Genomic DNA, 12,312 nt, shown 5'->3' with positions numbered 1-12,312 from the left:
TGAATTTGTAATAAAGTAAGTGGGTTTACACATTGCTTAAGAGTCAATATTTAAATTTAGCTGGATTTTGAAGTTATCACATTAAAAAGGCAAGGAATGCTGAACGAAGCCTGATTAATAAAAGATTATCTGACCCATTTTTTTTCCCCGAATTCTCACCTATTTCATCTGTGAAATGATTTAAAAGCAGTTTTATTTCAAGTATATTAAATATTTTTGCTATGTGTTTGATCTCCTACCCATTTGTACCTTTTGTCTTTGCTGTCTTTCAATCTGCTATGGTTGTCGTATCAGAACTTGGAGTTTCCTTGATTCTGTGTTGTTAGTTTCTGTTCTTTTCAGTTCTTTTCCATGTAGGTTTCTGTATTGTTTTTTCCACCATAGTCTCTGAGGTCATTGTGGCATATCTGGGCACTGATGTAAATGCAGATTCTGAAGTAAATCTCCATGCTGCTTGCGTGAAAGAAGTCTGAACCCTCCTCATTACAAGCACATCGCAGTTACAGAAAAGGATGTTATTTTCTTCCATTTCTCATCCTAATTATTCCATTTCCCTGTTAAAGCATATGGGAAAATGGTACATTATTTATCAGCAGCAAAAATGAGAATGCAGTGGATTTACATGTGGACAGTGGTCCGCATGCATTGCCCACAGAGGCAGCTAAGGCTTAAAGCAGATTGTGCATGCACAGCTGTGCCTCACTCCTTGGCCAGAGCTTCGATGCTGCCAGCAGATAGTGGACAAAAGTAGCAAGTCACTGTTACGGCACAGAGAGAACAGAAAAAACTGCTTCAGCAGAGCTTGCTAGTGCTAATTCTGAGGATGTAACGTTGACAGCATGCAAACACTGCATCCGCTTTCCCTTCCACTCACTGTAGGAATGCTTCTGATCTTTATGTGTCAACATAAATAAAACACTTCTTACTCAAAGCTGTGGAAATGCTTTGTGTCCAAGCAGCAGCTATCCTCCACACAGGCTGGGATATTTGAGGACTTGTGTTTTATTCCAGTCTCCTCCACTGACTCACTCCGTGGCTTCGAGGACATTATTTAAGCTGTTCATGCCTTCTTTCCCAATGGATCGTCAAAGACAGTGATAACCGATCTGTATACAGAGCTCTCTGATCTACCCATGGAATCATGCACAGGAAAGAGCTTCGAGGCTCTTTATTTGGGGCTTTTTGTATATTCTGAAAGCATTTGGAGAATAATATTGCTAAAACCAAAGCTATTATCTCACAGATTGCCAGAGACAAAAGACATCTCCAGCAGCGGAGTGACTGCAGCATGTGCTCCAGACCTTCCAAAAGAGGCAAGCCACACTCTAGCAAGGCCACTATCTACACTCCGGTGGACCAGAGACTGCTCCAGCAACCTGCACGCTCTCTAACGCATTCAATCCTGCCACAGTAAACTGTCAGGTTATGCAGGTGAATGAACACAACTCTGTGGCCTGATGCCGTGTTAGCCGTCATCATCGGCTGTGTAGATTCCCATCTGAGCTGATTCGTCAGCCTGGCAGCTTTCTATGTAGGGATCTGCCTTCTGTGCCAGGTGATCTCCATTCATCTTTGATACCGTTTGCTCCTTCTGGTTTTGGCTATGGATTTAGTGATCTACTTCTCAATGACAAATATAGATCCAGGTATAACTAGCTTTCTGGGAGAGCTACAGAGAGAACGTAGTGCTGGTCGGAGTCCAGTTTCCCGTGATGGCACCCAAAGCTTTGTTTCTGACTGTGGTCTCTGGGGCCACCTCTGAGTCAGAACGGCAGCAGAATACAGAAGGAAATATATGTAGCAAGGCTGTAAATCTAGCACTGAAAAGGAAGCAGCTTCTAAGCCATTTAATTGCTCCTATCACCAGCTAGATGTGAACTGCAGTGTATTCTTTGACGGTCTTGTTACAGCAGTCCTGGTAGTGAGCCACCTAAGTAAATGGTCAGCTCCCATTCCAAAACAACAAGGATTAACATGGAGCAACAAAGAACACATAAACCAAATATTTTGTTAAAAAACGTCAGGACAAAAGGCTGTGCACAGGAGTGCAACCGCACAGAGAGCGCCAGCTCCCAGCTGCAGTGATTTGAGTTCACTGGTTGAATTGCTACCTTCTGCCGGAGGTAATTTGCCTCCTGCCTAGACGTGTCATGGCCTCACTGTGAAAAGCTCAATTCCCTCTAGGCAGCCAGAGCCCTTCAGCTCCAAGGATATTCAAAAAATGAGGCAGCTAATCCACAGAAACATGTTAAACACTGTTTTCTTGGCATGGTACTTTTATCTCTTTATTTACCATACAGTCATTTAAATGAATGAATGAATGAAAATGAAATGAATGAATGAAGAATGAAGAAGTGTCTTGCTATAAGCAGATGGTAACAGACCACAGTCCTTATATTCCCAAGGGGAATCCTTTCTTCCTTCTCTCATTAACCCCCAACCCATATATATACCTTCTCAGCAATGCCAGTGTATTTCTGTTTTGATCCAGATATTCCTCCAGACGCTGTGCTGATCATTCCATCATGGGGCTGTTTCCACCTCTTGGTTCAGTTTGACTGGAAGGCCCTGGCTGCTTTGCCAGCAGTTCCCACTGGGCTACCAATATATCCTTTAGTTTCCCATCTCTTGGTGCTGGAGCTGCGATGCTGTCTTTCATCTATATCCTCCACCTAATTCCCCCAACATGTTGCTTCCAGCAAGGTGCGGTTAGCAAAATACAGCAGGATTTTACTTCTCCCTCGACAAGAATGTATCCAAGTGCCTTTCTCTTCTCTGTCTCCCAAATGTTCGCTAGTAGAGCTGAACTAGTTTCTCATATATCAGGTGTGAATTGAGACTGGAAGGGATTGGTGTCTATCTGGCCTTACTTGAGCTTGGGTTGTTGTGTTTTAGTATGGACTGAACGTGCTAAGAAAGACATAGGCAAACTAGAGAAAATCCGGAAGAAATTTCCTAGGGTTCAGAAACTGCTTTGGGAGGAAAGGTTGAAGGAAATGGACTGATTCAGCACAGAAAAAAGGAAGATTGAGAACAGACAATTTAACACTCTTCAAATGCATCTGATATTTTAAAAAGAGGACAAGGATCAATTTTCCTGGGTGCCTATCAGGGATAGGACAGGACATTGGTTTAATCTTTAATACGGGATATATAGATCAGATATTAGGAACACTTTTCAATTATAAGCATCTTAATCACTGAAGCAGGTCTCCTAGGGAGCCTGTGAGTCCCTGTCAGACTTTGTGCTTTTAAAAAATAAGATCTCTATTGGGAATGACTCCCAATTCAGAGCACAAAATTGGAGTTACAAAGCTTCTATGGTTATTTCTAGCCTCTATTTTTCTTTCTATGAAGTCAGCTTTGCTAAATTACATAGCTTAGAGCAATAAAATCCAGACTAAACTACACCTGCAGTATACCATCCAGTTCCTTCTCCTAACATGACAGAGGAAAACTGAGCATAAGGAGCTAAGTCTCTGTGCTACTGCTATGGTCCATGAGATTAAATGGGGTAGGGTCAGCATGAAGTTTGGCAAAATTTCTTTAACAGACCACTCCAGTAAGAAGTCAGACCAAACAAAAGACAGAGCTAAATCTCAGGGGAGAAATACAGGGGAGAAAATAATGATGTCATTTGCCTTTACTGCTTTGTTGTAAAAATATGAACTTATCTTACAGTAACTCACATAACAAACGAGGGTTCAGTTGTATAAATACATGTGCTGTGATAGGAGAGAGCATGATTTCTAAAACCAGCATGATCTTAGTGCTTTGCAGTACAGAGCCACAGGTACCTGAGCTGAAATTTGAAAATGTCTTTCCCCAGCTTTGCCTTGATTTGGCTGAGGAAGCCTATGAACAGGGCTCTGAGGCACTGCTGCAGGACTTGAATTTCTCAGTCCTCTAATGGAAGGGTTTGGATAGAGGGACGAAAGCATATTCACAAAGCAGCAGCAATTAGCAAAACAGATACAGAACGTCAGTCTGTCCTGACTGCAGATCTCGCTCCCCAGGGTCATTATATATGAATGTGTTAAAAAGGCAGCAGATGTCTTTTGGATTGCACACAAGATAGAGCAGCTTGTTATCCCACTTGTGCTTACTTATGTTCTGCTAGCTGACAATCCACAGTACGCATGCAGTGGAGAGATCGCCCTCACAAAACGTGATGAGAAGAGGGTGCCAACACTGCAGAGCCGAGTGCTTGGAAGTTAGGAGGTGCCTGAGTGAAGGATGCCTGCGCAATCTGAATTCTTCCACTCCTGAATAAATGCTACAATGAAGTCTTTATTTTTCCCACAGGCTCCTCTGTCCTGGAGGGCAGGATGGCTGTGCTCACTAAATGAGCTGCTATTTCTACATTTGCTTTATGCTGTCCTTGTTCTGGTTGCTGCCTCTCTCTATTTTCTTGGTGACACTTCAAAGCCTGACCTGGAGACTAACTATCCACGTATTTCATGGTTCTTTCTCTCACTCTTGTGATGTACGAGCATGTGCTTCTCAAACTAGCAACTCATCTGCAGAACCCTGGGAATGCCAGTGGAGCAAGGAGTATTAGCCTTATTTTACAAATTGATAGAAAAAGAGATATCTCTACACATTTTGAGCACTCACTGTGATCCCTGGGCCCTGCTTCTTCCAGTTCTGTTCATTGATAGAAATGTGAGTTCAAAAGATGGACCTCACTAACTGCATTTACAGGTCTCGGTGCTTATCGTTGCTGGAAATTCAGATCCAGAGTCCCAGTCATTCAAGCAAACCTGAGCAACACTCAAGGCACAATTGCATATGAGAAATTTGGCTAAAATATCTGTGGGAGAAGCAGGCAGAGAATTCAGTTTACCTGGATCTCTCATAGCCATCTCAAACATGACATGATGCTATATTCTCCATCCTCCCTCTCATTTGCTGGACAAGCCTGATTTATCTCCCGAGTACAAATTGTCTTGTGCACCGAAGGAGGTAAGGATCCTATGAAAAAAGGTAGTGCGCATGTTCATGCTATTAAAGGATGTGTCATATGCACAAAGGGGCTTTAAGGTAAATTGAGGTTGCAAAGCAAATACAATGACATAAATAAGACATAATACACAAACAATAACATGGTGGAAAAAACCCAAATGAATTCAAATGAAAGCTGGTTATAAAGAATGGTTTCCAATAGCCGACCTTATGCGAGATCCTTAGCTACCATAAGTCATCAGCAGATTTTAGTGGCACAGCAGCGTTATACACCACCTGGGATCTGCTCTTTGCCTCTCGTTATTTTCTTGCATTTGAGTTCAAAAGAAATGCATGCAAGTTTGATTATGAACACTATTCTTCATTAGCAGACAGAGAGAGAATTAAACTGGGCTGCTTAATTGTTGCTCCTGCTGCAAAATTCTTTGTGAGTTTTTGTAATGATATACATCCGTCTTATTGGATTTCTGATTTGGATGTCACATCTGTTTTTTCGTTGGTGCTCATAAAATATTAACAGCCCTGCTGTAGCACTTAAAAGTCTCATTGTATCAGGGAATTTCTGTTCTTCCCTGCAGCAATTACATCTATTTGCTGCACACTGACTGTTAGCTGTTCTTCCAGTCTTCCTGTTTGTGGAAGGGAAATTTGGGTTCTTTGTAGAGAACCTTGAGGGCAGCTCACTTTGTAGAACTGGAGCAAAGTGAAGAGTGACATGCCACAGTGCAGGGACCGGTGTGTAACAGTTTCTGGGTTTCCATAACTAGTTTTTTCCCCCCACCAATAAAGGATGGTCTGAGTGGAATGGGGAGGTGAAGGGTCACTCTGTTCCCCAATTATCTATAAATCATTATTTCTACCACCTTTTAAGAAATATCTGTTTCCTCAGTGAGGTGCAGTTGTAATGGGAAAAAAGCTATCTGTGATGAATAGCCTCCTCTTCCCAATAGTGCCTTCTGCATAGAAATGATGGATATGAAGACAGAGGGCCCACATCACCATGAATCTGTTGAGCCTGAGCTGCTTTAACATGCCGGCAGCTCCTCCTTTGTCCTGTGGCTTAGAGCACATGTTTCTTTATACTTACTTGAATTCACATGTATGACCTCTACATTTGAGCCAGTGATACTACAAACCTTAACTGCCCCCCTCTTTCTCACAAGAAGATAACAGAGAAGAGGAATGAGGCTGTCTTAGGCATTAAAGCAAAGAGTTATGCTGTTTTGCTCTTAAAAATACAACACTCGCACACCTTCTTCTTACTGTATGATACTTTATACGTTTCTTAGATCTCCTCCAGACACTCAACTACTTGCTTAATTTTAAGTAACTGATTTGCATATTCAGCTATTACAATTGAAAGCATAAGTCCCATATGCTGAAATCATCCATCCTCCTGTGTGCATGCCTTTACAGTTAGAGTAATGGTACAGAGAGATATTGGGCACTCAGAGAGCAGGACAACAAGCCTGGATGATTATATGCTTGTCTTTCTTTCTCTGTGTGAAACATCAACAGAATTGAAAACACTTTCTTTAAAAGGGGTAGAGGTTTGTATAGTTATCTGGAGGGCTGGCAACACTATTGCCATTTAAGGAAATGACAACCAAAATATTTGGGGTTTAGTTTTGTGGCTTGTGCCGAATATGTTCGTACCTGGAGTAGGTTTTGGAAATATCACTTTCTGTAAACTTGATTGGGATATGTAGTTTAATGCTCATAAGGCCTCCAGCTTGCTGCTGCTTGGATTGCAAAAAGAAAAGGCCAGAAAGGACAATATACTTGGACACAGCCAACATGAGTTTGAATTTCCTTCCCTCAAGTAATGCTGCTTGTGCTGATGGAGCTATGCGTTTACAACTCTGGTAACAAGAGGGTCTGTATTGCTGGAGTTGATACACAACCTGTGAATGACCAAGTTCACTGTGCGTAAGTGTGTCCTTATGAAATACGTATTGTGACACCTGGCAATTATCAAAGACATTACCTTACCTCAAAGAACATCAGTGGTAGGAAAAAATTAATTTATCCTTATTCCATTTTGTTTCCTTTCATTTTTCTGCATAATATGCTATTTACTTTGACTCCTTTGTGGTCCAATAAATGCATAATAGCTTGCCCTGACATAGACCTGACACCCTTCACTTTAAGTAAAAGCCAGGTCTGTGAAGGCCTCAATGAACAACCCTTCCAAAAGCCATTTGGTTTAAATGAATCATATTTTTTTTAAAAATGGAGAATAACTATATTTTCTTCAAAGCAACATGAACAAAAAAAGCAACCCAAAAGGCCAGATTTTGATCTCTGCAAGAGGATCGTCGCTTGATGTGATTCTCCTGTTCCTCCCCCTGGTGGACCATGCTCACTTCTCTGGTGCAGGCAGTGGAGGAACAGCAGAGCCAGCTCTGGCCTCGCCCCAGAGAGGTGAACAAGGACATGCCACCCTGTGCTTATACCAGGGCTTCAGAAGGGCTCTTTTGGTCATTTAATCCCAGCCACAGCTAACTACAGCCAGGGCATTCCAGGCAGCTGTTTGTCTAATTTGTAATGGGTATATTTGACAGGTAACATTTCTTGTGTAGGATCCAGGACATCTGCAGCCTCTGGTTTCCACTCTTAATGGTTTCCACCCTTAAATGCCATGTGGTTTCAATTGCGTTAAACTGTTTGAGAACATAGAAATTGTCTTTCTATTTCTCTGGTGATGTATATCTTGGATCAATTTGGTGAATATTTGTAGTGTAAAATATTGCTCCTTCAATATATTTTGCATTTCACTGTATTTTACAGTCTGTTATCCTGAACAGCTGAAAGCCTGAAGTTGGGTGAATAGCCATGGTGTTCTCTTGGTTTTTTTCTCCTGCCTAACGTGAATAAACTATAGTGTTTCTGTGTTAAATGTCTGGATACCTTCCCTCTCCCCAAAGGAGAAAGAAGATCTTCCTCTTGCTTGTCTGATTGCTAGCTTCTGTCTTGTTTTCTGACAGCAAATGGGACCTCAAGCAGTCAGCTGTCTACACCCAAATCAAAGCAGTCCCCAATCTCCACACCTACCAGCCCAGGGAGCCTCCGTAAGCACAAGGTATTACGTTTCTTATACCTTACTACATCTCTTTCTTCCTTAGTCTACTCAGATTTGTATGACATTTAAGTCATGGCCATATTCTCTGGAAGCACAACTCCTTATGTTGAAACAGTGGAGAATTTGGCCCATTACCTAATAGGGTTGTCACTTTGGGCTCTAGCAAGATGGTGAACAACAGATCATTGGCCTGTTTCTTTCACTGGAGTTATTAATGTGTGCTGGAGATCATCCATATGGATCAGAAGAGATAACCCTGAGCTTGTATCACTATTTGAATAAGTTCACAAGTTATTGATGGATATGATCTTCATATAAATCCTCCTCTCTTGAAAAGCCTTAAGTGTTGGCAAATCTGGTCCATTAAACAGCAGAAGAAATGCAAACGTTACTGAAGCTCTAAGACATCACTTTAATGATGCTTCTCAAGTATTTTTTTTTAATTATTTAAGGCCATGCTCTGCTTTACAGGAAACAAGTGTTTTTTTACAGCTGGTGTAGTAATTGTGTTCTGGTACAGTAGCTGTTTTTCCTGGTAACAAACAGGGTGTCTAACAGGTAGCATGGCATCCTAGTAGAGATCAGTAAACATGCGCTGGCTCATAGATAATTCATGTATTGATTTATTTAAAAGGTATAGTAGCAGTCATAGCTTTTTATGTTCCTGTTATTCAGTGCTATTCTGCGCTGAGTCCAGATTGTCATTTCCAGGGGCTTTCTCATTTCTGCAATAGCCACAGTGTTGCTTCCAACAGTCTTTACATGATCCAGAAATTGGAACTTGGACATAAATGTAAGTGTGAGAGGAGGTCAGTGGGATTTCTCTTTAGTAATCAGAATGTACCTCTCAGCCCGAGTATGACTGTGAAAGCATTGACTTGAAATTCTGGAAGAAGAATTTAAAAATTCTGATAGTGGTGAAGTTTTGCAGTCAGCCAGCCACACGTAATCCACTGTGGTCTAGACTGCATGGGTTGAACTCATTTTGTTTGAGGATTATGGTTTTTCTCAAAGTGAGGAGTGGTAGCAGCAGCTGGACTACAGTTGTTATGATGGTGGAAGAAAGCACAGAGAAGTCAAGGGGAAGAATCCCCAAAAGTCCAACGGGCTTTGGATTACACCTTTACTATGTAAGATTTTGGATCGCAGACCTTTGGACACGGGGTTGAATGGTACTAGGGGAGCCTGAGGTGGACTTTTGGCTTCTCAAAAATCAGATCTTTAAATTATTCCCAACATATGGAGAGGCTGTAGTTACTCAGCTTTATTTGACTTTCTTTAACAAAGGCATAGCTGAATCCAAATGAAATCTGTTTTCCTCAGGACTTCACTCTGATCTCAGCTGCTCAGTCTAAGTCTGAGGAAACGCACCAATTTTAACACATTGGGTCCAGATTTATTATTAATTTATAATTGAGAACAGGATCTGGCCCATAGTCTGAATTCAACAATTGCTTATGTGTATTTCAGCAAAAGTAATGCTGTAAACTCCATCCTTTGCTTCAGCCATCAAGGACCTAAAATACTTTCCAAACACTATCTCATTTAAGACTTTGGAGATGAGGATTTGATTCCTAGTAAAGACAAGTAAAACTCACCTTCTTTAATGTTTTAAGTATGTTTTCAGCCGGCTGATTTATGACTTTTCCAGTGAAGCCCCTAGAACATTTGTAATAGATGGTGACTGCTGAGGGCAAAGCCAATCCATCTGTGAGTTTCTCCACTAACTTAAGCCAATCAGCAAACACGAATGCAGCATTTGAGGTTACCAGAATATTCATGCATCATTGTCTTTCTCCCAGAAGCAACTTCCTGCTTATGATGAAATCACTTTTCTTTTTTTCCCCTAAAGCTCAAATGATAAATGCTTAGGTTGAGTTCACCACAAAGTCCTATTTTACCTCTTCTTATATCAAGATTGTTGTGAATTTCCTTTCTGTGTATTTGGGCTTTTCTTCATTTTGCTCAGAGTTATTACCTGTGTGGGGGTCAGAGTTCAGAAAGGTCCAAGAAGAGCTTTAGCCCTTGAGCCGGTTTGTGTACCTAGTTCTATGCAGAACTTTAAGGAAGTGGAATAAGATGGTTACCCCATCTTGGGTAATGGAAAAGCTTTACATTCAGCATTTGATCCAAATAATAAACTTGGGATTATTTTCTTAACCCTTCTAATGGATCAGAAATGACTTAAAATAAAGAATAAATCATGGAACATGTGATTTTCCTAGAGATTTGTCCTAAGGGTAGCTGTCAAATCAAGGTAAGACTCTTTATTGTGGACTTAGGTTCAGAGAGACCTGTTTAAGGAAAGGTCCTGCTCTTTCATGCATGTGCTATAAGGGACACATTGATTCAGAAGCAATAAAAAAAATACTTCTCAGACTTACCACTGAACAGTCATCTTTCTTCTGGTACCAAGATTCTCTTGCTCCACTGTGCAAGTAACCTGCCTTGATTTTAGCCTTGAACTACCTGGACAACTGGTCAGCCCGTCCAGTAACCAGTGCATGAGTCTTCCACCCTGTCCCTACGAACTGCATGGAACTGGACCATTCGACTGCTTCCTTACACATGGCCAAAGGTGGAAACCGATTGTGTGAGTTAACATTTTCTTCTTTCTTCCTACAGGACTTGTATCTGCCTCTGTCTTTGGATGACTCTGATTCCCTTGGAGATTCCATGTAAAGCGACACGAAGCTAAATGTCCATATTGCAAGCTATGTTTAAGATACAGTAGAGTACTTCTGCCAAAATAAGCAGATAGGTGACTGGTGCTTTCAAATCAGACAAAGGACACACAGTTATATGTCATTTTTTTTCTGTGATTTATCCTCCGTGCCACAAATCAACACCTACCAGTCTATAGAGATAGAGGGATACCATTCTTCTAAGTTATAGGGATGCAAAATGGACATTGCGAGAAATTTGGGGCCAATACGCCAACGATCCTGTGCATTTCCCATTTTCTTCTATTATTTCTTCTTCTGCTGCAACGATGTAATTTTCCTAGTGATAGTAAAGTAGCTCCCCCTGGAAGTGTGCAAATGGATCGCTTGCTGACCAATTTGCAAACTCAAGTAGAGCAAATGATATTCTCCACCTGTCCAAACTGCCAAGGTTTGCCAGTTCACCTGCTCCGCATTTGCAGCCCTGATTTTAGCACCTGCATACTAACTAGTATTGTTTTTCTTGTTGGAGGGCAGGAAGGGAAATGAGTTACCAGTTTGATGCTTAATATGCCAGCAGAAGCTTGGATGAGATTAGGAATGATTGCATAAGACGCTAAGTAAGGTTAGTACAATAGTGATTCAAATATTGGGATTTTTTTTTTTTTTTTAATGATTAAGCAAAAAAAAAAATGTAAGTCAGCTGAGTTATCTGGAGTGGAACACCTTTCACATATGATCCAAAGATACTGCTAGCTGGTAACAAATTTTTATACCTACCCTATGGTATCTCTCTATCTCTGTTTGTAACAGTAATGCCTTGTGAACAGCCAACACTGAAAACACTGTGAAAATTTGTTTTCAGGTTTGACACCCTCTAGGTCACTTTTTATAGCAAAAAATCAATACACTTTTTATAAAGGAAAACCTTGTATCTGTGTTTTGGGAGTAAGGATTCAAGCTCCTTCTTTTTTATAAAAGCTGGTAATTTTCTTTTGTTTAAAAAACACATTCAGAAAAATGTACAAAAAAAACCAACCAACAACTGCAGAACAGTAATAACAACTCAGTTTAGAAGTCTTGTCATCACTGCCAAAACAGACACATGTAGGGGAAAAACAAGGTCAATTCAAAATATTGAATGTTTTGATAGTTTTTGTAATGTTTCAGACTACGTATTTGGTTTTTTTACACTTCAGTATTCCTAACTATGGCCAGATTCTCTACTTATATAACAAATGGAATTTTGTGGCGTTCAAAACCCCATATTTTAAGAAACTCTTCTATCTGACAAAAACAAACTTACTGTATTTAGAGAAACCGTTTGCTTTTATTAATCACTAATGACTCCTACAGAATGCAAAGTTCATCTATTCACGCAGGGCTGGTGGTTTTTACTACACCGAAGCTTTGTCATAGGCTAGCTGGCATTGCCTCCCTTTCTCATGGAATAAGCTTTCCATGAAACTGATTATTACAGAACTTTACCTAAATGAAACCAGTGCAATCAAATCTTTCTTTGTTGCTCTATTTGCCTTTGTTTCAACATACACACCTACTCCCTATTGCCTTGCAACCCCTTGTGATTAGGATGAATTATAA

General features: G+C 40.7%; 1 protein-coding gene across 3 annotated transcripts in view; it reads left to right on the top strand.

Moving 5' to 3' along the window:
- Nucleotides 1-11,359, top strand: part of DCX (doublecortin) — an 88,896-nt gene extending 77,537 nt beyond the window's left edge. For all 3 annotated transcript variants that reach the window (XM_050901604.1, XM_050901606.1, XM_050901603.1), the window contains exons 7-8: nt 7,953-8,047; nt 10,673-11,359. In XM_050901604.1, the coding sequence (XP_050757561.1) occupies nt 7,953-8,047; nt 10,673-10,729 (152 nt within the window). In that variant the 3' untranslated portion in view covers nt 10,730-11,359. The remainder of the gene's footprint in view (nt 1-7,952; nt 8,048-10,672) is intronic.
- The last annotated feature ends 953 nt before the right edge of the window (nt 11,360-12,312 follow it).

The sequence above is a fragment of the Gymnogyps californianus genome, chromosome 9, assembly GCF_018139145.2.
Source record: "Gymnogyps californianus isolate 813 chromosome 9, ASM1813914v2, whole genome shotgun sequence".
Taxonomy (NCBI): Eukaryota; Metazoa; Chordata; class Aves; order Accipitriformes; family Cathartidae; genus Gymnogyps; species Gymnogyps californianus.
Note: the sequence above shows the minus strand (reverse complement) of the source record. Positions and strands in the feature narration are given on the sequence as shown.